The following is a 25,135-nucleotide window of genomic DNA, read 5'->3' as shown; positions in this document are numbered from 1 at the left end:
ATTGGTGAAGCTTGGCTTGGAAGTGGCTTCCAAACATTTAGATCATACTCTACAAAAATGTGTATAATCTTAACAGCATGATCTGGTACATACAGGCATGTACATGCATACATTCCGAACCATTTTCTTCATAGCTGTGCCCAAACAGATCCTTCGGTTTCTCTGCTGTACTCAGAGCCACATACCATCAAGAGCCTACTTAGTAGCCACTGGTCACTAATCTTACTCCAGAATTCAACCTAGTTTCAGTTTCCCTGTTGTCTAAGGAAACACTCTTTGGATGAGACTCAAGGCCATGTTCTGCAAACTTAGATGCTGACACGTGATTCTGTATTTTTCACACATGCTTTCTTTTCTATTATTTTTTATTCTTTAAGACTACTGGTGGGGCTGGGAAGGTGGCTCAGTGGTAGAGCGCTTGCCTTGCATGCCTGATGCCCTGGGTTCAATTCCTCAGCACCACATAAGCAAAAAGAAAAAAGCCGGAAGTGGCTCTGTGGCTCAAGTGGTAGGGCGCTAACCTTGAGCTGAAGAGCTGAGGGACAGCGCCCAGGCCCAGAGTTCAGGTCCACGACCGGACCCAAAAAAAAAAAAAAAAAAAAGACTACTGGTGGCTAAAGTTGATTTTACAACTCACTAATAGGCTTCAAACTTGTGGTTTGAAAACAATTGACAGGGAGGTGACTGTGGCAAGTCAAGTCAGGAGGTGAGACTATGCCATATAAAAAGGTGTCTGGAAGACACCTTACGGGAAGATCATTTCTGCTCATGTTTGCCTACTTCTGCTTAACCATGTATGTGCATGAGCAGTGTGATTAACAGAAAAGCTTCTAAGATACTACAAAATAGCTATTTGATGTATGTGGTCCCCTCGGCATAAAATACTAGGTATGTTTAAATTGACTTCCGGAATTCTTTGGAAGCTCCTGATAGGATTCGCTCTTTTATTTATTTATTTTCCTGTTTGTCCTGGGGCCTGAACTGTCCCTGAGCTCTTCAGCTCAAGGCTAGTGCTCTACCACTTGAGCCACAGTGCCACTTCCAGCTTTTTCTGCTTATGTGGTGCTGAGAAATCGAACCCAGGGCCTCTTGCATCAAGGCAAGCACTCTACCACTGAGCCACCTTCCCAGCCCACTTTATTTATTTTAAGCAGCTCAAAACAACACACATTTTTGTCTCAGTTTCTGTGGGCTTGACATGGAAGATGGCTCTCTGGTTCAAGGTCTCTCATAGGCTGCTAACAAGCACCTGTTTTTTTTTTTTCTTTTTGGTTTATTGTGGGGCTTGAACTCAAGGCCTAGGCACTGTCCCTGAGCCTCTTTGTGCTCAAGGCCAGCACTCTACCACTTGAGCCCAGCACCACTTCCAGTTTTTTGTTTTATTTTTGCCAGTCCTGGGGCTTGAACTGGGCCTGGACACCGAACTTCTTTTGTTCAAGGCTAGCACTCTACCCCTTGAGCCACAGCACCACTTCCAGCTTTTTCTGCTTATGTGGTACTGAGGAATCGAACCCAGGGCTTCATGCATGCTAGGTGAGCACTCTACTACCAAGCCACATTCCCAGCCCCCACTTCCAGTTTTTGGGTTTTTTTTTTTTTTTTTTGTCAGTCATGGGGCTTGAGCTCTGAGCCTGGGCGCTGTCCCTCAGCTCTTCAGCTCAAGGCTAGCGCTCTACCACTTGAGCCACAGCACCACTTCCGGTTTTCTGAGTGGTGAATTGGAGATGAGTCTCAGAGGGATTTTTCTGCCCAGGCTGGCTTTGAACCGCAATCCCTAGATCTCAGCCTCCTTGAGTAACTAGGATTATAGATGTAAGCCAACAGTTCCTGGCTCATCTTCATTTTTATAAGCCCTAAATCACACTGAAATTTTAAAAATCTAGAAGAAATGCTTAGGAAGATAATCTAAATTTGAGAGCTTGATTTTTATTAGGAAATCGAACATTTCATTAGGAATTAGGATTTTGAATGAGTGCAACAACTAAGTTTCATTGCTACCAAAAAAAAAATCTCAAACAGTTGTACAGTTTGGAGTCCTTGCTTGGTATTTCAAGTCAAGCTCTTGAAAAGCTACGTTGAACTGTAGTCTCCTTATTTAAGTGTGTTAAAAAATAATAGGACTCACATTGCAAATGGAGATTCCCAGAAATCTAAGGTACACTAGAACGGACTATAGAGCTACAGATAAAAAATACATATCTTCCCTAAGCAGCAGTCTAATTCTTCTTTAATTCAAAGTAAAGAAGAAAGAAGTTGATTATAGAGGGGTATTGGCTCTGAATAGAAAATAAGCTGTATATGGGCAAGAAATGTGTATTTTGTTTCCTGCTGTAGCCCAGTGCCTAGGCTGAGATAGGAAGATTGTGGTTTGAAGCCAGAATAAGGCAGAAAAGTCCATGAAATTCTTATCACCAACTAACCAGCAAATAGCTGGAAATGGAGCTGTGACTCATGGTAGAGTGCTAGCTTTGAGCAGGAAAAGCCCAGTGAGAGCAAGAGACTCTGAGTTCAAACACACACACACACACACACACACACACACACAATCTTACTGATACATGACACTAGGTCAAATTGTAAAACATTACTTTTAGAGGTGGTGGGGCCAAGGGGAGGGGACAATCAAGAGGAAAAAGGGGAAGAATGCAGTCAAGAATTCATTGTATATATGACAAAAATTAAGCAAAATAAGGGAAGGGATACGTGGGGTGAAAATGTCTAACGGGGTGATACAGAACAAGATTCTTTATAGACATAAACTACATTAAATGGCAACATTTTTTCAATACATTACATACCATGCAAAATTAAGAAAAGTGAGGGAAAGGTTGGGCTGGGAGGGATGAGAATCTTGAAAGGGGTGACATTGATCAAGACACACTGCAGTCATAAACTGCTTTGTTGAATGGAGGCTCCTTTGTATAACTACTTGAAGATATATTTTTTTAATATAAAGGGGGCTAAGCGCTGGTAGCTCATGCCTGTAATCCTAGCTACTCAGAAGGCTGAGATCTGGGGATTGTGGTTCAAAGCTAGCCCAGGCAGGAAAGTCCATGAGACTCTTTTTTTGTTGTTGTTTGTTTTGTTTTGTTTTGTTTTTGGTCCAGTCATAGGGCCTGAACTCTGGGCCTGGGCGCTGTCCCTCAGCTCTTCAGCTCAAGGCTAGTGCTCTACCACTTGAGCCACAATGCCACTTCCAGCTTTTTTCTTTTTGCTTATGTGGTGCTGAGGAATCGAACCCAGGGTCTCAGGCATGCAAGGCAAGCACTCTACCACTAAACCATCTTCCCAACCCATCCGTGAGACTCTTATCTCCAATTAGCCACCACAAAAACAGAAATAGCACTGTGGCTCAAGTGGTAGAGTGCTGGCCTTGAGCTGAAGTGCTCAGAGACAGTGCCCAGGCCCAGAGTTCAAGCCCTACAACTGGACAAAAAGCAAAAAAGAAAAGGAAATTAGAGTGGGGAGAAATTCAGAACATATTCTGAAAAGGGAGTATTAGGTCAACAATCCAATTTTTAAATGGGGAAAACATTTGAGATGGCCTTTCACCAAAAGGTGGCTTGAGCCACCTCAAACTGATTCTTTAAAAACTTCAAGATGTTCTTTTTTCAATGCAAACAACAGTCACCTGAAGAAGAAACTGTTGAAAAAAGAGAGTTGGTAGATTTAACCCTGAAGAGAATGGTAAGAATGACAAACTCCTGGGCACTGGTGGCTCACACCTGTAAGCCTAGCTACTCAGAAGACAGATCTGAGGATTGGGATTCAAAGCTAACCAAACAGAAAAGTCTGTGAGACTCTTACCTCCAATTAACCGCCAGAAAGCTACAAGTGGAGCTTTGACTCAAGTGGTAGAGCCCTCTTTGAGCACAAAAGCTCAGAGAGAGCACCCAAGCCTTGATTTCAAGCCCCAGGACTAACACACACACACACACACACACACACACACACACACACACACACACACACACACACACATACTGAAGAAGAAAAAGGAGGAGGAAAGGAGGAGAGGGGGGAGGAGGAGAGATAATGAAAGAGCTAATGAGAAAAAAATAACAAAACCTTATTTGCCAGACCTGGAGCTTGGACTCAGGGCCTGGGCACTGTCCTTGAGCCTCTCTCTGCTCATGGCTGAGTACCCTCCCACTTGAGCCACAGAGCCACTTCCCTGGTTTCGAACCCAGGGCTTCATGCATGCTAGGCAAGCATGCTACCACGAAGCCACATTTCCAGCCCCATATCCTATATTCTTTTACAGATATTATGTGTCTTATGACATTGGAAATAATATCTGCCTATACCAGAATACTAAAACCATTAAGTTAGGGGAAAGGGAGGAAAAGTAGGAATGAAAGCCTGATGAACAGTGGAAGGCAAGGCTGGTTCCTCAGGAATGATGAACATGGAACAGGAGTAGAGCCAACAAGGACTGCAGATGACAGAGTTAGGGGAAGTTCTGAGAAAGAAAGTGGGGATCGGGAGCGTCTGTTGTACAAGGCAGTATGAGAAAGAGATGATGACAGAGGTTGCGTCCATCCTTCTGGCCCCAAATCCAATTTCAGTCACCCAGCTAATGAAAAGGCGCACAACGCAGGCGGCCCAAACTTAGTGTCCGTGGATGTATTGGTGAGGGGCACATGGCGTTGGTTTCAGGAGCACAGCACTAGCTGATAGCAGGGACTTGATGCAATAAGGATTGCATCCCGTAGGATGAGTATTTCAGCTCATCCAGGTTGGAAGAAAGCAAAAGCCCAGCGGGCTTGGCTTGAGCTGCCGGGGAGGAGTCGCCCGGGGTGGGGTTGGGGGGAGTGGCCCGTCCACCGGCCTCTGAGTAAGCCGGGAGGAGCGGGTACCGCAGTTCCCTGGGATCTCCACAAGGGATCCCTCGACTCTCCTCCCAGGCGGCAGGGGGCGCTGTGGGCGGGCGCGGCCTTCGGGTCTCGCGCGGCGCCGCTCTCTACGCGACGTGGAGAAGTGGCAGTAGAACTCGCGGCGGGCCCGCTTCGCCTGCGCTTGTGGCCTGGGTTTTGTTGTTGGCTTTCGTATTTTGTTTTGTTTTGTTTTGTTTTATCCTGCCGGGGTTCTCGTGCCGTGTGGCCGACCCAGCGTCATGGGGAAGCGGGACAACCGAGTGGTGAGTATCTGAGAGGGAGAACGACGGGATGAGTGCTGCGAAGGCGCGGCGCCCGGCCCGCTGGCCCCGGCCGGGGAGGCCGGCGGGCCGCGGCCGCGCTCGGACCGGGGCCCGTACGCCCGGCACCCCGCCCTCCCCCCACGCCGTTCCCGCGCGCGTGCGCCGCACACGCAGTTGGCGCCCCAGCCCTGCCCGCTCCCCTCCGCTCCCGCAGGAGCCAAACAGCGCGGTGTAGAGGAGCCGCCAGGGCTGGCGGAAGGTCCCCCGTCCTGAGTGTTCGTTCCCAGGTCCGAGGCGCCTCCGTGGGCCTCGCTCGCCCCGGCGGGCGCCCCGTGGCTGGCGTACCCACGCGGGACGCGGGCACGGCGGCCTCCGGGGATGCGAGGGCTCGCTGGGAGAGTTGCCCCGTGGACTCTGCGACCCTTCTTGTGCGAACCCGCTTGCTCGCATACTAAAGGGACTCCTTGTGGTTCACAGCCTGGCAGAATAGTCAGGACCACGGAAGTCCCGAGAGCCAGCGAGTGCGTGCTCCAGGGACTTGTGCTTTGTGGAAGGATACCTAGTGTTCCTCCTGGAGAACGCTTAGGAACCACTGTGGCCAAAATCCGTGATTACGAGGTTGAGGGCAGCTCTTTCCTCCTGGTTGCCGATGAGGTCGCTGTTGGTGACCAGGAGTTGAAATGGTGGGGTTCGGGGACATCCTTAGGTGTGAGGTGTTAGACTGTTTGGGCCCTTGTAATGTCTTTTCTGTTTTGTTTTTTTTTTTTTCCTCTCTCTTTCTCTTTCCTTATTTTTTTTCCTTTTTTTTTTTTTTTTGCCGGTCCTGGGACTTGAACTCGAGGCTTGAGCACTTGTCCCTGGGCTTCTTTTGCTCAAGGATAGCGCTTTACCACTTGAGCCACAGTCCTACTTCCGGCCTCTTTAAAGAGTCTCGGGGACTTTCCTGCTCTCACCAGATTTGAACCTCGATCCTTAGATCTCAGCCTCTTGAGTAGAGAGGATTGCAGGTGTGAGCCACCCGACTAGGCGTGTCTTCTTAAGCTTAGACTAGGCTTAAGTCTTCTTAAGCTTAGAAATCATTTAACTGGATACAGTTTCCTTCAGAGGACTCATTTGTTTCTCTACTGAGAAATAAATTGTGGTTTACATGATCCCTTTTAGACGTTTGGAAAATACCAAATTAGCTTCATTTACTGCAGCGTTGGAGTATGTGTGTGGGGTGGGGACGCAGAGCGGAGTTCTGGGGCTTGAATTCAGATCTTGGGAGCTATCCTTGAGTTTCTTTGCTCCTGGCGAGAGCTCTACCACTTGAGCCACAGTTCCACTTCTGGCAAGCACGTGCGTATGTGTGTTTATTTGGACATAAAAATCTCCCATACTTTTCTGCTGGGGCTAGCTTTGAACCACCATCCTCAGAGCTCAGCCTCCTGAGTAGCTAGGAGTATAGGCGTGAGCCACAGGCTGCCAGCTGAGCATTTTGATAATAACTCAGTGTGTGATGTTGGTATGCTGTCAGGGCACACAGTGTTCAGATAACTTTTTGTTTGAACTGCAAAGACTAAGTGAAATTAACAAGTGTAAGACATGGATAATCCAATTTGTAATTTAGTTTCCTTGTTGCATGGAAGATGAGTGGGATTATTTAGACAGGGACCAAAACTGTGTCATCTGACAGTGCATCAGAACTCTTGATTTCTTTTACAGCAATTTCAGGTTGACAGCAAAATGAGAGGGAGATAACAGATACCCCATGTACCTTCTACTCCCCCATATACATTGCCTCTCCATTATCACCATCCCCTAACAGAGTGGTTACAATTAATTGTCAGTGCTAAGGGAGTAGTGCTTACTGTTGGTACATTCTGTGTGGGCTTGAACAAATTTACAACATGCACCCACATTATACCATTCAGAATATTACATTGCCTTAAGAATGTCTGTGCTCTGTCATTCTTTCCCCACTCCTCCCCTTTTTACAAAGGCCATTGGTGTTTCTGGTTCCATAGTTTTGCCATATTTTTTTTCAGTAAGGTGTTAGTCTCTGGAAATACTGCCTTTTTTTTAGAGGCTGTCAATAATTGGGGCTTTTTTATGCTGATAATACTGTCATGGTTTCAGAAATGATTGGATTATTTTTAAAAACATTAAGGTTGGGTAGTTTTTTGAAAAACATTGTTTTTAGAGCAATTTCAGGTTGACAGCAAAATTGAGCAGGAAGTACAGAACATTCCCCTGTACATATTTCCATACACCCGCCTCCCTAATCAACATGACAGGAGTGCTTTTGTTAACAATCCATGAACCCATATTATTGACACATGATTACCCAGAATCCACAGATTACATCAGGGCTCCATTTATGTATACATTGTTGAACAGTATTTTTAATGAACGTTTTAATTTTCAGCATTTCTAAAGGAAACCAAGTTTATAATGGGCTTGTTGTTTCTGGAAGTTTCTTTCGTATTCTGTTAGTTTTTGTTGTTTAAAATAGATGTGTCCTCTAGGTAAAAACTGGTATTCAAAAACAACAATGTTTTTGCTGTAGGTTGTATAGAAAAATACTGCATTGCTCTTTTGGTATCTGCCCCACTTCTTTCTTTCCTTCTTTCTTTCTTTCCTTCTTTTCTTTCTTTCTTCCTTTCTTCCTTTCTTCCTTTCTTTCTTCCTTTCTTCCTTTCTTTCTTTCTTCCTTTCTTTCTTCCTTCCTTCCTTTCTTTCTTTCTTTCTTTCTTTTCTATCTTTTTTTTTGCTGGTCGTGGGACCTGAAATTTGGGCCTGGGCGCTGTCTCTCAGCTCTTCAGCTCAAGGCCAGCACCCTACCACTTGAGCCACACCACCACTTTCAGCTTTTTCTGCTTATGTGCTAAGGAATCGAACCCAGGGCCTCATGCATGCAAGGCAAGCACTCTACCTTCCTAGCCACCTTCCTAGCCCCCATATGTATATTCTTGACCCCAGTTTGCTATCCTTTTATTAGCAAATCCTTTCCTGTTACCAAACTCATTTGGAGCCACAGACAATTATAGTCACCTACGAATATGAAAGTGTGAACTATCAAGGCATAGCATTTTGGGGGGGGGGAGGGGTCTGGTCGTGGGGCCTGAACTCTGGGCCTGAGCGCTGTCTCTCAGCTCTTCAGCTCAAGGCTAGCATTCTACCACTTGAGCCACAGCGCCACTTCTGGCTTTTTTTTTTTTTTTTTTTCTGTGTATGTGGTGCTGAGGAATTGAACCCAGGGCCTCAAACATGCAAGGCAAGCGCTTTACCACTGAGCCACCTTCCCAGGCCATGGCATAGCATTTTATATGATTAAGTTGTAGTGAGATGTTAAATTGCTTTTATTTCCCCCTTGGGTAATGGGGCTTGAACTCAGGGCCTAGGCACTTTTCCTGAGTTGTTCTGCTCAAGACTAACACTCTACTATATTGAGCAACAGTGCTGCTGCTGGTTTTCTGGTAGTCAATTGGAGATAAGAGCTTCACAAACTTCTCAGCCTGGGCTGGCTTTGAACCATGATCCTCATATCTATCTCAGCCTCCTGAGTAGCTAGGATTGCAGGTGTGAATCACTGGTGCCAGACTTAAATTGTAATTTTTACTAATATCTCACCCCCTTAATGTGAAGAGTATTATTTTAAAGCATCATCGCTTAAGTAAGAGCACACAGTATTGTTTTGCATGGAACCGAGCACATAAGATAAACTTAATAAATAATAGAAGGAATTGGAGTGTTTGTTTATATTCAGAAACTCAAAAGTAAGTTTTACCATGTAATAGTAGCTCATGTAATTGTACCTTAATTATCTGTAATTAGTTCTCCTAACATGTGAGTACTGCTTTACTAATATTTTTCTCTGAAGTAAACGATAGGTTCATCTGTACTTTGGAAAAGTAGTGTGATGAAATGATATTAGATACATAAGAATGTTGATGTATTTTAAAAATGTATGTTAACACATTGAAGTCTGGCTGTAATCCTGACTACTCAGGAGGTGGAGATCTGAGGATATAGTTTGAAGCCCAGGCAGGCAACTGGGAGACTTTTATCTCCAATTAACCAGCAAAAAGCCAGAAGTGGAGATGTGGCTCAAGTGGTAAAGCCCCAGCCTTGAGGGATAGGCTGAGGGAAGGCTGAGTAAAAGCTGTAGGCCCTGAGACCAGTGTGCACGCATGCGCACAAACACACGCACACGCGCGCGCGCGCGCACACATTGAAACTGTTATACATGGTAAATATTGTGACTTTTTAAAAATGAGAATGAAAATTAGCATTGCACTCTGTGGATTTCTACATAAGCACTGTTTAGTTTTGTTTATTGGAGTGGCAGTATTGTGGCTGAATTGTAATTTTGTTTACCTTGATTTTTATTAATGTGTATATTTTTCTTTCATAAAGGTGTTGAGTGAGTTCCTTAAAACCTGTTTTTCGATACATGAAATGGTGAAAGGGAATGTCTCAGTTTACACTTTGTTGCACATGAATCCTGATTTAGAAAACTATACGAATTTAAGACAGTATACTTAATTTTTTGATAAGTTGTTTGTGCCTTTCCCTAAAGAAATCACAAACATTTCCATATCAAGAGCTCTTTCCTTTCTTCCTTCCCCTTTGTTTTCTTTCCTTCCCTCCTTCCCCCTTCCTTTCCCCCTTCCTTTCCCCCCCCTCCCTCCCCCCCCTCCCTCCCTCCCTCCCTCCCTCCTTTCTTTCTTTTCTTTTCTTTTCTTTCTTTCTTTCTTTCTTTCTTTCTTTCTTTCTTTCTTTCTTTCTTTCTTTCTTTCTTTCTTTCTTTCTTTCTTTCTTTCTTTCTTTCTTTCTTTCTTTCTTTCTTTCTTTCTTTCTCCTCCCTCTCTTCCTTCCTTTCTTGTAGGGAGCCAGTACTAGGGCTTAAACTCAGGAACTGCTATTCCATGGCTCTTTTGCTCAAGGTTGGTGCTTCCACTTGCCATAGCTCTACTTCCTTTTTTTTTTTTTTTTTTTTTGGCTGACTAGTTGGAAATAAAGTCTCATAGACTTTTCTACCCAGGCTGGCTTTGAATTGTGATCCTTAGTATGTAGCTAGAATTACAGGTGTGAGCCATAAGTGCCTGGCAGCTGTACCTCTTAAACCACACACATAACCTTCTTACCCCAGTCCTTCTGTTTTTAATAGGGTCTTGCTTACTTTGCTCGATCTGATCTTGAACTCACAGCCCTTCTTCTGCCTCTTAAGCAGCTGGGATTACAGGCATATACTTCTACTTGAGTTTTCCTAATGACTAGTAATGTTAAGCTGTTTTTCATGTGCTTATTTGCCATTGACTATCTCTGGAGAAGCATGTATTCACAGCTTTTGCCTTCTTTTGAATTAGGTTATTTGGGAGTTTAAGTTATAGCAGCTTCTTATGTACTGTAGATAGTATTCTTTTATCATATATATGACCTGAAAGTATTTTCTGTATCTTTTCATTTATTGATATCTAACATTTTAGTTCCCCTGAAGTCCCATTTTTTTCCCTATTTTTTATTTACGATTTAATCTTTCTTGTGCTGGTCTTGAGGCTTGAACTCAGGCACTGTCCCTGAGCTTTTGTGCTCAACAGTACCAGTCTACTACTTGAACCACAGCTTCACTTCCAGTTTTCTGGTGGTTAATTGGAGATAAGAGTCCTTCCTGGGCTGGCTTCAAACCAAGATCCTTGAATCTCAGCCTCCTGAATAGGTAGTATTACAGGTCTGAGCCACTAGGCCTGGCTGTCACAGTATTTCTTGGGTTGTACAGTACACAGTAAACTTGGACTTAAATATTTTTTAACTTCTTTGGAATTAAATTTCTTAATTTACTAGTAAGCACAGTGTGATCACCTTCACGGGGTATTTCATTTAGGATAAAGCACGAAAAAGCTATCACTAGTGGAGAGGTGTCATTATTGCATCAAATCATTGGTTATAAAGGAGGTCATATAAATGAGCATTTATATTTTTAATGTTTGTTTTAATGGAATACTTGTGTTCTTTCTTCAAGGCCTACATGAATCCAATAGCAATGGCCAGATCAAGGGGGCCAATTCAGTCTTCTGGGCCAACAATCCAGGATTATCTAAATCGACCAAGACCTACCTGGTATTTGTGAAATGTTTTACTCATTTGTAACTTTTAATTAACATCTTATAGTTGATTCAAACTCTTTTATTTTTATTTTTCCAGAGCTGAGGACCGAACTCAGGGCCTTGCACTTGCCAGGCAGGCGCTCTTCCGCTAAGCTAAACCCCCAGCCCATTCTTAAAACTCTTGTTGCTGGATAGCTTTTGTTTTGGTAGTACTAGAGTTTGAACTCAGGGCCTGAAGTTTGCCAGGAGGACAATTATTGTTTTTCAGCTAGTCTCACATTTTTACCCAGGGCCAGCTTGGACTGCAGTCTATTTGTGCCTCCCATGTACCTGTGAATACCGATGAGCACTATTCAGCTTAGTTGTTGAGATAGACTGTCACTGACTTTTTTTTTTCCTGATACTGAACCTTAAACTGCAATGCTCTTGATCTCTGCTTCTGAGTAGCTGGGATTATAGGCATGGGCTTGAGTGGCTTTTAAAAAACAATTTGACATGTTTCTTTCACTTGCATAACTAAAACATTTGGCAGTTTACCACCTGATACAGCTTAAGCACTGATGGGTAACCTTTTCCAACCAATCTGTATCCCATTAAAAAAAACAAAAACAAAAAAACTTACTTTGGGGCTGGGACTGTGGCATAGTGGTAGAGTGTTTGCCTAGCATGCATGAAGCCCTGGGTTCAGTACCTCAGTATCACATAAGAAGAAAAGGACGGAAGTGGAGAGGTGGCTTAAGTGGTAGGAGTGCTAGCTTTGAGCAGAAGAAGCTCAAGGACAGTGTTCAGGCCCTGAGTTCAAACCCTAGGACTGGCAAAAAGCAAACAAACAAAACCTTACTTTGTTATTTTCTAAGCTACCTAAAATGGGGGATTTGAGTAAACATGCCCTTTATTGAGAGTTAACCAAATTTTAAAAAGGTTAATATTCAGCCTTTTACAGGCTTTTCGGTAAGTTAGAAACATTTACTGAGTAACTCTGATCTTTTATAAATAAAGTATTTTAGTACATGCCTTATTATTTTTTAGTATGTTTTCCTTGTTAGTAGTACCATATGCAAGTAGTACCATATGCGGTACCATATGCAAGCTTCTACATGCTAGCTTCAGAGTCCTTTAAAGAAAGCACTGAAAACTGAGTAACTGGTGTTGAAAGGTGTGCTTATTGTAGGAGATTTGTTTGGGGCTAAATGAGAAGTAATTGTTGTCGTCTGACCTCTGTAGTGTGCATAAGTGCTGCTGTTAATCATTGCAGCTTTCCAGGAAATAAATTATTCCAAAACAAAGTACATTTTACCTTTAAAGAGAAGGAATGAACTTTAAAGGGGAAGTGTTCAAGCAATCATATTAACTTTGTGTCAGAGGTCTTTAAGATAATCTTTGGGTTAGATAATTCGTAAGAGAACTCACAGGAGTCTCAGCAGATAGTTCTATGCCTGGTAACATTCATGACCTGAAAAGATTCCAGAGACCATCAGCAAAAGAAAAGGAAGGGTGCAGGGGAGATCAGGAGAGGCCTGGCACTGGCTTCCAGGGTTCTCACCTAATGGAATTATAATTATGAAAGACACACTTAATTCCCTCAACAGAGAGTTTGACAGCACATGAAATGTGCCTGAGAGGTTGATTAGAGACTTGATAGACAGAGTTGTTACTTACAGGCTGGGTGTGCATTCTGAAATTCAAGGAAACAACTCTTGAGCCTCTACTGTCCTACACAGATTACTCGTAAGTAAACCATTCATAATCAGAGAATGGTAAGAAGCCTCCAAAATCCCAGTTCCCAGATGCGCACTTTGGGCAAGTTTTATAAGCAGGCTTTTCTAACAATTAGAACTCAAATCTCTGCAAATGTGTCAGGTACATGACTGAATGGGAGATTTAGTAATAAAAATGTATCAGTCCTGTTAGATAGTTCTTAGTTCACCCTAACACTGAAGCTATATGACCGTGGACAGATTTCTTACCCTTTGCAAACTTAGTCTCTCTATAAAATGGGGGCACATACTACCTTTTTTCACAGGGTTGTTGTGAGGATTAAGTGGATATGTATATAAGCCGTGTATTGTATGTAAGTGTTGCTGTTCCATGTTAAATCTTACATTCCATGTATAGAAGAGGAATGATAATAATCACAATAGATTATCTAAATGATATGAACAAATTTGAAATATATCAACATTGGAATGGAGGGCTATTAAGTATGAAATTGTGAACATTCGTATTATTTGAAGTGCTTGAAGTCTTATTTGCACATGCTTTTTTTAAAGGGAGGAAGTAAAAGAACAACTCGAAAAGAAAAAGAAAGGCTCCAAGGCTTTGGCTGAATTTGAAGAAAAAATGAATGAGGTTTGTTAACAGTATCTCTTAAAGAGACTAATCTTCTAAAGTGAAATCCTTTTTATATGTTTCACTTTTAATTAACCAACCATTTGGATATAGTTCTTTAGGTTAAGACATCTTTTCATTTTACCAGTAATAGTGTTGTTGAATACATATTTGTGTTTAAATGTATACTTTCTTTTAACAATTAAAATAGGCTGATGCCAGTGGCTCATGCCTGTAATCCTAGTTGCTTAGGAGCCTGAGATCTGAGGGTAATATTTCTAAGCTAGTCCAGGCAGGAATGTCCAAAACATCATCTCCAAAACACTGCCAAAAAGTCAGAAGTAGAGTGCTAGCCTCGAGCCCAAAGGCTCATGGATGGCACCCAGGCTCTGAGTTCAAGTGCTAGGACCAGCACCAAAAAAATAAAGAGATGTTAGTCCTAGGAACACCCCACTCTCCCCATTCTCCATCTTAACCTGGAATCTCCATAGTGTCTATAGTGCTGTTTGTGTATTTTGATTGCAAATATATATGTATGGTTTAACCATAGTCTATAACTCAACTATTTTCTGGAAAGAGAATCTAACTATCTTAATTGAAAAGAAAACAGTCTGTGGCCTCAGTGACCATATCTGTTTCTCTATAAGATATTCAGTAGGGTACTCTACCATAATAGCAAGTAGAGGCTCCTTGGTGATAAAATGAAAGATGGAAACTTAAGAGTTGCTTGGGTTTGTGTTTGTTTTTTTTTCCCCTTTGTACTAGTACAGGGACTTGAACCCAGATTCTTGAGTACTCTCAGCTTTTTTGCTCACAGTTGGTAGCTAGCATTCTACCATTTGAGCCATGCCTCCAGTTTGGGCATTTTGCTGGTTAACTGGAGATAGGAGACTCTTGGATTGGTCTGCCCACACTGGCTTCAAACCTCAATTCCCATATCTTAACCTCCTGAGTAGCTAGTATTGTAGATGTGAGCCACTAGCAGTTAGAATATCATTCATTCATTCATTTTGAGAGAGGAGTCTTACTATGTTGCCCAGGCTGTGCTCTAGATCCTGTGCTCAAATCTTCCAGCCTCAGCTGCCCAAGAAGCTGTGGCCACAGGCACGCAGCCCTAGTATACACCACTGGAAGCCATAGTATCTGTTAACTAATTAGAAGCAAAGGTGCTTGAAAAACAGCATGGGTATGAGAAAGTACTGGGTGTCTATATGTTGTCTGTTTGATAGTATCTATAACTATTTTGCAGAACTGGAAGAAAGAGCTAGAAAAACACAGGGAGAAACTATTAAGTGGCAATGAGAGCTCATCTAAAAAAAGACAGGTAATACCGTTTTAATTTATTGCTATTCTTAATCTCATAGTCATATTTTCATACTAAAACCATTAATAGATGCATGTGAAAACTAGCATCAACTTAGTCTCATATTTATTGTTTCCATCTAGAGAAAGAAAAAAGAAAAGAAGAAAGCTGGTAGGGTGAGCAAAAGTTTTCTATTTTTATAAATACTGCAATTAAAGAGTCTATTTAAAAACATAAAAGTAATTTATTTAATCTGTATGCTAAAGCTCACTTAAGACTAGATGAGTCAAGCAGCCTGGAGGTCATTTGGCTGTGATGAGTGGCAGTGTTCTGTCAATAACAAGATGCCAACCTCCTTATAACCTTGTAACTTCTCTGCTGCTGTTGAAGAAGACAATTGATCACCATTGCCATATGAATTGTCACCTCAGTGAGATTTTTGAAGGGAGAATGAAAGTGAGACTTTTACATTTTAATATTTAAATCTTGTGAATATGGCATCTATTTCTCAGATACTAGATTGATTTCACTAAGTACTTGAGAGACTTGATAAATGAAAACAATTCCCGCATCTCACAAGCTTTAATTGTTTTGTGCTTGGTCAAGTATTCATCTTCTTCTTCATCAAGCTCTGATTCTTCCAGCAGTTCTTCAGATTCTGAAGATGAGGTAAGGTTCACTTGGAATAGTTCATAAAATAATGTCTTTATACTTTTTAATATGAAACTTGTGAAGTACCAATTAGAAATGTTTACCTCCAGATTGTGAATAATTATAACTTATAGGACTGACATGAATGAATGAAATTATCTTTTATATTTTAAAATTATAATATTATAAAATTATAAATATTATGTAATATGTAATATAATATAAACATATTTTAAAATTATGTTTTTACTTTTTAAAATATTTGATTTATTTAAAGTATCAGAAGAAGAAAAATATGAAAAATCTGAAATGCTATTTGACTAGATGTTAATTAAGGATTATATGTGCTTGAATTCACTTGACTTTTATAAACCAAGAAAGTGATTTGTTACATTATGAATATTAACTAAGGAAAAATACATGTTTACAAGCAGGTCATTCCATTAAGTTTTTTATTAATAAAATTTTAATATTAGTGAACTGCAATAATTACATTTCTGGAAGAGAAAGCAATTTTTTAAATGTTTTATGCAGGATAAGAAACAAGCAAAAAGGAGAAAGAAGAAGAAGAACCGTTCACATAAATCTTCTGAAAGCTCTATGTCAGAAACTGAGTCAGACAGTAAGGTAAAATTATTTAAATTGTTAATATTTTGAATAACAAAAATATTTCATCTCTTAGTTCTATCTTCTTTTCAATATTTTTATTCTTTGAGATTCTTTGTTACCTTACTAATGTTCAGATGCTGTTTAATAATTCTCCTAAGTCTTTCTACCTATCTTCCTGTCTCCATATACTCATAAGATTTTTCCCATTTTTACAGAGTTGAAGTTCAGAGGGGAAAAAAAGTCTTCGTTTAAATTCATGCAGCTAATGTTAAATTAGATGATTCAGTATATATATTTCCCACCTGCCTTGGTAGACTGAGTTTTGAGCTCAAGGCCTTGTACTGAGCCACACCTCCAGCCCCTTTTTTAATTTTTGTGTGTGCTGGGGCTTGAACTCAGGACTGGGGTAGTCTCCTTTAGATTTTTCTGCTCAAGACTGCGATCTATCATTTGAGCCACACTCCTAGCTTTTTGTTGGCTGATTGGAGATAAGAGTCTCACAAACTTTTCTGCCCTGGCTGGCTGCAAACCACAGTTCTCAGATCTCAGCTTCCTGAGTGGCCAGAATTACAGGCATGAGCCACCAGCATCCAGCTTGCACTGGTTATTTTAAGATAGGGTCTTGCTTATGACCCAGCTTCTGATTAAATGGATGGTAGCTCAGAGTTTTCTGCCACACTGTTCTGGAACTGAGATCTTCCTGTTTTCATCCTTGCACATAGCTGGGGTGATAGGCTTGTGGACCTCACCCAGCTAGAATTTGAATCAATGTCTCTGAATTTGAATCAATGTCTGGCTTAATGTCCAGTGGTACTTCCATAGTAACCAAAATGATCAGGAACAATTGTCTCTCAAACCTTAATGATCATTTTAGGTGAGGCTTTCTATAAAAATGTTGATTTTAATGGCTAAGAATGTGCCTCAATTGTAGAGTATATGCTTAGCATGTACACGGACTTTATTCAGTGTTGCACCCCAAAAGACAAAAAGGTTGATTCCTGGGTCTTAAGTCTGATGTTGTAACTCTGATTAGGCTAAGAAGAATTCATAATCTTGACAAATACACAATATGATTCTGATATAGAGCTATCCATCCATTTAGAGGTATCTGATATAGATCAAAAATTGATAAACACAGTTCTAGGTTCTCAGAAAACTAAAGCATCTGTTTGAAGTTTGCGCCAGGAATCAGTGTACCCCAGCCCAAAATCTAGACAGTGATCAATAAATGTTGTTTTTCTCTTTTTTAAATCAGCTTAACTTGATACAAAGAAGTTCCATAGTATTTGCATATATGTACATAATTTATTGTGGGAAATTCATCGCATTTCTGGCTTGTGGGTTTATGGTAGTGCTGGGGTTTGAACTCAGGGTTTAGGCAGGTTCTCTACCTTGAGCCACTCCACCAGCCCTTTTGGTACTGGTTATTTTTCTGAATTAGAATCTCACTTATGTCCCCACTGGCATAGACTATAATCCTTCTGTTCATCCTTGTGCTGAGATAACAAGCATAAGCATATACCACAACACCCAGTCATTGTGTTTTCCCCACATCTGGGATGACAGGTGCTCCATAGTTGGTCAAGAAGGAGTCTTGAACTTTTTTTTGCCAGACTGTCCTTGAAACATAATCTCCCCAAATCTATACCTCCCAAAGTAGTAAGGATTACAGGTATGTGCCACTGCATACAGTGTATGTTGCTTTTTAAAAGCTTGTTCTCCTCCCTCATTTTTCTTCTAAAGCAGCAGTCTTGTGATAATGATAGTTGACATTTATTGAAGTCTTAATGTATGCACTTGTCTATCAATTTAACACTCTTAATCCTGTTCAGTAATTATTTGGTAGTCCATAAAATAGACAAAAACCTGAAGGTCAGGGATACTAATTGCCGCAACTAAGATTAAAAACAAAATTTCTTACCTCTGTTACTGATGAGTAGGCAGATCGATTTGGTGGGTGTTAAGCAACAGTGTAAACTAGAAATGCAGCAAACAAAGATAGGCATTTGCATAAAATTCTATTTAAAAATAAGCTACCTAACAGATGAAAATATTTTCTTACCTATCCTGATTCTAGACTAAAACAATAATGTGGCATATTTAAGATGGAGAGGTCTAGTTGAGGTGAGGGACCAGTGGGAGAGGGTGATAAGGTGAACACGATCAAAGTACTTTATAGGAAAATATTGTAACAAAACCCACTACAAACTTAAAAAAAAAAAAGAGGCAAGGAGGAACTGAATTTAATGAAAGTTGATTATATTCTTATGTGGTAACATCACTACTAAACCCTTGTGTACAATTAATATACAATATAAAATAAGTCGGGCACCTGTGGTTCACACCTGTAAACCTAGCTACTCAGGAGGCTGAGATCTGAGGATCACGGTTCAAAGCCAGCCCTGGCAGGAAAGTCCATGAGACTCTTATCTCCAATGAACTACTAGAAAACCGGAAGTGGAGCTGTGGCTCAAGCGGTAGAGTGCTCGCCTTGATCTGAAGAGCTGAGGGACAGCGCCCAAACCCAGAGTTCAAGCCCCAAAACTGACAAAAAACAAAAACAAAACAAAAATATAAATATATATATATATATATATATATATATATATATAATAAAATCAACATAAAGTCACATGGGTATTTCAGGCAGTTTTGGAAGTATACAGATTTGATATATGGTCAGATAAAGCCTATTTGCTTATAAGCAAATACATAACAGATTTCTCTTTTATTTTTAGAATAATATGCTAACTTTAAACTTTTTCCATCGTAAGCAAGTCATTTTGTTTTTTTTTTTTTGTTCTATAATGCTATGCCTTTTACATTTAAAATCAACTTGTGTGTTTCATATATATATATACTTACACATATATATATTTGTTTAGGATAGTTTTAAAAAGAAAAAGAAATCAAAGGATGTGACTGAGAAAGAAAAGGTAATTTTCACACTGCCTTAAGATAATCTATTTTACAACATTTAATTGACCTCAAGAAACTAACTGATGTAAATGAAAGAGTACATTTATTTTTGCTTTAATGGCGTTTCATGTTATAAGGGAAAAATATTTAATACAGCTTCATTATTGAAGGTAAAAAAAAAAAGAACATTTCTATGGTGAGTTTGAATTTGTGTATTTTAATGGATTATCTCAGATTTAAAATATAATGAAAATTCAACCTTTCTTTTGTTTACTCAAGGTATTTTTCTGTGGAGGAGTATGGTTTTGGGGTTTGAACTCAGAGCCTCATGCTTGTTAGGCAAGAGTTCTAACACTGAACCACACCTCCAGTCCTCCTCCTCACCTATTACTTTTGAGATACAGTCTCCTGCCTGGGAATGTACCTGGGAATGTCACTTATTTTAGGCTCCTGTTGTAAGGATGATAAGTGTGAGCCATAGCATCCAGCTTCTGTCTGGAGATGGAATCTTATGCACTTTTTTTTTTTTTTAATTTTACCTTGCTTGGCTGGGAATTGTAATCCTACCAATCTTAGCCTCCAAAATAGCTAGAGATAACAGGTGCATACCACTATATGTAGCTATGGATAGAGAAGGGGTTTCACAAACTTTTCTTCCTGAGCTGCCCTAGAAATTGAATCCTCCCATTCTAAAGAAATAGGGAGGATTTTACATCTAAATGCATGTGTAGATACTTTAGGTTTAATTTTAAAAACATCCCTTTATTAGGATTAATGATTAAAAATCCTGATAAATGTCACCATTTTTAGGTATTTCTAAATTAAAAAATGGTAATTTTCTGATTGGGAGAATTCTTAGAACTTGAAACAAAATTTGTCTCATATCTTGTATTTGTGTTTTATTAGAAACAAAATTTGTATCATATCTTTGAGTCAAATTACACTTATTTTTCATAGGACATTAAAGGACTTGTCAAGAAAAGAAAGATGTATTCTGAAGACAAACCCTTATCATCTGGGTCCTTGTCAGAATCAGATTATGCTGAGGAAGTAAGTAAAAGAAATGGTGTTTCTTCCTTCAGAATTAGTTTGGCATTCTTCTAGACAATTATTATGAATAGTATTTAGTAATTTTCCATATGTTCTCATACTTCCAAATATCTAATTTTTACTCTCCTAATATCTTTGTAATGAGGTTCTGAGTATATGAAAGAAGCATGTAACTATAGCAATTGAACCCAGCAATTTTTATATGGTTAAAATAAAATGTTGTACATATCCAACTTCCTGTTTTTGTTTTGAGCATACAGTAAAGTAGAAAGATATAAAAGTGTTGGTATAAAATTTATAAAATGAAAGAGAATTAGGCCATCGTCAATCTGTTTCCATTCTAACAATCTGCATCTTACATTTTGTGCCCTATTAGAATTAGAGCCCCTTCTTAGTTAATTTTGCTCAGGTACTTATGTCACCTTTCGTGTTTTTCACCTTGGTTTTCTCATCTGTAAATAGAAGTCATGTTACATTACCTTATTGTGGCAACTAAATTGAGATGATTATGAAGGGCCTTAGCGAATACATGGGTCAGAGTAAATGATGATTACAGTTTCCATAACTCTTAGCAGAAAATCTAACCCAAGGTTGCACTAAAGTCATTTTGAATTAAAGTTGTACCTTTCTTTAGAGATCCACATGTTCACCTACAAACAATGCAAAAAAGAATTGAGGTGCTGATCTTCTTTGTTAAAAGGAAAGCTTGAGCTAGTTGCCAATTGCTCCTGCTTGTAATCCTAGCTAGTCAGGAAGCTGAGATCTGAAAATGGTGGCTTGAAGCCAGGCTGGAATGTCCTCCAGATTTTTATGCCCAGTTAATCTCAGAAAAAAACCTGAAGTGGCACTGTAGCTCAAGTGGTAGAGTGGTAACCTTGAACAAAAGGAGCTCAGGGATAGCGCCCTGGCCCAGAGTTCAAGCCCCAGGACCCGCAAAAAAAAGGGGGGGCCTGTTTTTTTCTGATTTCATCTCTTTTCTGTGCCAGTCTGCTGCTGCATCTGACCTACCTAGCTTTATTTCTGCCTACTCTATTCCTCAACTCTCCTGAGTTTTGCCTTTCTCGTTTGTGTCAGTCTCCCTTCTGATTTGTTGATCTGTGAATAATGGCTTTCAGTCCCATCAGATTTATTGCCCCCAGTTTATAGCAGTAATGCTCCTTGAGATGAAATTCACAATTAATATAAACTACACTAATTTAGAGAGTTATTAGTTGGATTTGAACTTGGAGTATCATACTTGTTCAGCAAGTGTTCTATTCTACCGCTTGAACTACACGCCCCCCTCCTCCCCCCAGCCCTTTTGCTCTCATTATTTTTCAGATAGGGCATCATTTTTCCTGGGCCAGCTTCAGACTGCAGTCCAAGCAGTTGGGATTATAGGCATGTCACTATGTGCTCACTAACTTTTTTTTGCTCCATCCTATTTCTCTATTTTATGAGTAGCTAGGATTATAGTCATGTACCATCACACCTGGCTCCCCACTAACTTTTACATTACTGTCCCCTACTAGAAATATAAAGAAGTAAAAGTAAATTATAATGTGTATTTCAGTATATAAATGTTTAAGTATCAGTTAACAGTGCAGGCTAGAGCTGGTACATAACGTATGCATTTATAAGTATTTAGTGGCATTGTCACTAATGATACTTTCCAATATGTGGTCAGAATTCAGTGAAGATCTTAATGAAATAAAGTAGTCTTCCCTGTATCTATTTCTGTGGCCTGCAAACATTGTATCTTAAAATCTCAAACAAGTGGGCTGGGAGGGTGCTCAGTGGTAGAGCACTTGCCTTGCATGCATGAGGGCCTGGGTTCGATTCCTCAGCACCACATAAGCAAAAAGAAAAAAGCCGGAAGTGGCGCTGTGGTTCAAGCCTTGAGCTGAAGAGCTGAGGGACAGCGTCCAGGCCCAGAGTTCAGACCCCATGACCGGACCCCCCCCCCAAGAAAAAAAATCTCAAACAAGATACTTTGTATTCATACTTACAGTATATTTACAGTAAATTTACTTTCTGTATCATAAAAACAGATTCATTAGTAAATCATTAATAGGCTATTCTAGTCATGTAAGATGTTCTTCTAAATCTTGCATCGTAGCATCCCTTGCTTCTGCTTGTCTGAATATGGGTACAGTGTTTATCTGCGATCTCCTAGTTATTATAATGATAAAAATAACATTTTTTATTTTTAATAAGTTTTATTTAATTGTGAAAATACCATACAGAGGGGTTACAATAACATGAGCAAGGTAATAAGTATATTTCTTATCAAGCACTGTTGCCTCCTCCTTTGGTTTTTCCCCTATCATCCCTGCCTTCCCATCTCTACTACTACACTCCCTCCACCCACACCCCACCAAAGTTGTAAAATTCATTTTCCAATATAGCATTTTGTCATTTTGTACATCTCATTGTTGCAATGGGTCCACCTGTATCCCTATTTAAACAATTTGATTTTTCCCTTCCCCTCCCCAAATTATACCAACATCAAATAAGTGAAAACAGGGGTTATACTGTGGGGGAGGAACATACAAAGCAACAACAACAACAAAATCACATGGTACCTTATAAATATGTTAGAAACAATAGCAAGAAAGAAAAAAACCACTTGTGTCCTTATGTTGGGGTTCATTTCGCTTAACATCATCTTTTCTGACTTTTTGTGTTTGTCTCAGACATATACTAGTTATTGCAAATAAGGGAAACCATGGGACCTATGTTTCTTTGGACCTGGTTTACTTCACTTAATTTTTTCCAAGTCTTTCCATTTCCTAACAAATGGGGCAATGTCATTCTTTCTGATGGAGGCATAGAATTCCATTGTGTATATATACCACATTTTCTTGATCCATTCATCTATTGAGGGGCATCTGGGTTGGTTCCATATCTTTTTTTGGGGGGGGGTCTGGTCATGGGGCCTGAACTCTGGGCGTGGGTGCTGTCCCTCAGCTCTTCACCTCAAGGCTAGCGCTCTACCACTTGAGCCACAGCGCCACTTTCAGCTTTTTTTTTTCTGCTTATGTGGCACTGAGGAATCGAACCCAGGGCCTCATGCATTCAAGGCATGCGCTCTACCACTGAGCCACCTTTCCAGCCCTGGTTCCATATCTTAGCTATGGTAAATATTGCTGCAGTAAACATAGTTGTGCTGGTAACCTTAGTATGATCTTGTTTGTAATCATTTGAGTAAATGCCCAAAAATGGGATTACTGGGTCATAGGGGAGCTCTAGGTGGAGTCTTTTGTGGAACCTCCCTACTACTTAAAAATAACAGATTTTTAGTGCCTTCTATAAAGAACTGCCACTCTCTTGCAAGTTAATGGTCTCTAATGCTTGTTGACTGTTCTTTTAGTTGTTTTCTTCTGTCATTAGTTACACTTTCATCTATTTTTGTCATGTAGTCACCTAGCACACATATCCCACAGAGGAAATTAGGTAATTTTTATACTTCATAGTGTTATAGTAATTATGTTGTTTTTTGTTGTTTGTTTTTTTTTTTGTCGGTCATGGGGCTTGAACTCTGGACCTGGGCGCTGTCCCTCAGCTCTTCAGCTCAAGGCGAGTGCTCTACCACTTGAGCTACAGCGCCACTTCCGGTTTTCTGGTGGTTTTATTGGAGATAGGAGTCTCACGGTCTCTCCTGCCCGGGCTGGCTTTGAACTGCGATCCTCAGATCTCAGCCTCCTGAGTAGTTAGGATTACAGGCGTGAGCCACCAACGCCCGGCTTATAGTAATTATGTTTATATTGAATAATAAAACAAGTAAGGCTTAATACAAAATATCTTCATTTGTATTTGTATTTAATATATATGAGCTTTACCAAGTTTCAATGTAAACAAAATCCAAAGTAACACTTTAAAAGGCAAAAATGAAATAGAAATAGTGTGATAGTTGTCACCCATGAAGATTTTAATCAGTTGGTTTGTACTGAGTACACTCTATGTGGACCCACCATTTGTTGGCAACATCTGGAGAAGTGCCTGCTGTATTCCAGGCATAGCACCTGGACGGCGGATATCCCTTCCTTTTCATAGATGAGGAACCAGTGGATAGGATACAGATCTTGTTCTGTGTTAGTTCAGAGCTCGTCATTTTTTCCCCACAGACCACTCTGCTTGTTGTTGCGGTTACTGAAAGACAATATAAGGGAATAGTACTTGAGATTTAAAAATCTTGCTTTTATGTAGTTTTCACTGAAATGTCATCTAACGGATTATTTAAAATGTGATTTGATAGAATGATTTTTTACATCTAACTTTTGAAAATATATAAGATGCCTTAGAATTTGAAAGAAAAGTGCATTGAGCAAAAATTACAGGTTTTTTTCCTCCACAATTTCAACATTTAGGTACGAGCAAAAAAGAAGAAAAGCAGTGATGAACGAGAAAGAGCAACAGCAAGTATTTCTTATGTTTTTAGATGGCAACAGCTCGACTGTTCTGGTTTAGTATAAGATGAGTCATGGTAACACATTGTATTTACTGTGAAAAAGAAAGGATTGGGAAAAGTGGTGCTCAGCAGCTTCACTTGATGGATAGGAGAGAATCAAATTGGCTTAGGAAAAAGAAAGACAACCTTGGTGGCAAGATCTACCTTTCTAAGATAATGAAGACTTTCTAATGTCTTACTGTTAGAAATAGAAGCTCAAACTTGCACATGACTTTTTTTTAAGGTGCATTAAAATATGGTGATTTCTTCTGTCTTCTGAAGTTATTTCTAGATCAGCCAAAGCCGGAATAACAGAAAAAGCCTTTTAAAGCATTACCTGCAGTGGAAAATAAGCAGGAAAGTGGCATTGTAATGACACACCAATATTGATTACTCTTTTTTAAAACCAATCTTGCATTATGAAAATTGAGAAGTAGCAAAGAGAATTAAAGAGAATAGCAATGCATTTTCTATTCTAATAATTTCACTAAAAATAAAAATTACTATTTTTGCTCTTCCTAAAATCTGTCATTTTGTCGACAGTTGAGTTTTACTTTGTGGCCTTTAGAAATTATAACATGAGTAATAATATTCTACTAAATTTATTCTACAAGAAG

General features: G+C 40.0%; 2 protein-coding genes across 5 annotated transcripts in view; one reads left to right on the top strand and one right to left on the bottom strand.

Moving 5' to 3' along the window:
- Window positions 1–4,980: 4,980 nt before the first annotated feature.
- Fam133b (family with sequence similarity 133 member B) overlaps window positions 4,981–25,135 on the top strand; it is a 23,087-nt gene continuing 2,932 nt past the window's right edge. The window contains exons 1-10 of one of the 3 annotated variants that reach the window (XM_069996492.1): window positions 4,981–5,140; window positions 11,145–11,242; window positions 13,500–13,578; window positions 14,807–14,881; window positions 15,004–15,036; window positions 15,467–15,529; window positions 16,046–16,138; window positions 19,006–19,056; window positions 19,997–20,089; window positions 24,439–24,486. In XM_069996492.1, the coding sequence (XP_069852593.1) occupies window positions 5,117–5,140; window positions 11,145–11,242; window positions 13,500–13,578; window positions 14,807–14,881; window positions 15,004–15,036; window positions 15,467–15,529; window positions 16,046–16,138; window positions 19,006–19,056; window positions 19,997–20,089; window positions 24,439–24,486 (657 nt within the window). In that variant the 5' untranslated portion in view covers window positions 4,981–5,116. The remainder of the gene's footprint in view (window positions 5,141–11,144; window positions 11,243–13,499; window positions 13,579–14,806; window positions 14,882–15,003; window positions 15,037–15,466; window positions 15,530–16,045; window positions 16,139–19,005; window positions 19,057–19,996; window positions 20,090–24,438; window positions 24,487–25,135) is intronic. The other 2 variants (XM_069996494.1, XM_069996493.1) reach the window with 2 other exon arrangements.
- Rbm48 (RNA binding motif protein 48) overlaps window positions 22,250–25,135 on the bottom strand; it is a 25,913-nt gene continuing 23,027 nt past the window's right edge. Inside the window, exon 6 of one of the 2 annotated variants that reach the window (XM_069996491.1) lies at window positions 22,250–24,220. The gene's annotated coding sequence lies outside the window, so the exon portion shown is untranslated. The remainder of the gene's footprint in view (window positions 24,221–25,135) is intronic. The other variant, XM_069996487.1, reaches the window with a different exon arrangement.

This window comes from Dipodomys merriami, unplaced genomic scaffold, assembly GCF_024711535.1.
Source record: "Dipodomys merriami isolate MVZ:Mamm:240054 unplaced genomic scaffold, mDipMer1.0.p SCAF_5, whole genome shotgun sequence".
In the NCBI taxonomy this organism is placed as follows: Eukaryota; Metazoa; Chordata; class Mammalia; order Rodentia; family Heteromyidae; genus Dipodomys; species Dipodomys merriami.
The sequence above is the reverse complement of the archived record's forward strand: the minus strand, read 5'-3'. Positions and strand labels throughout refer to the sequence as shown.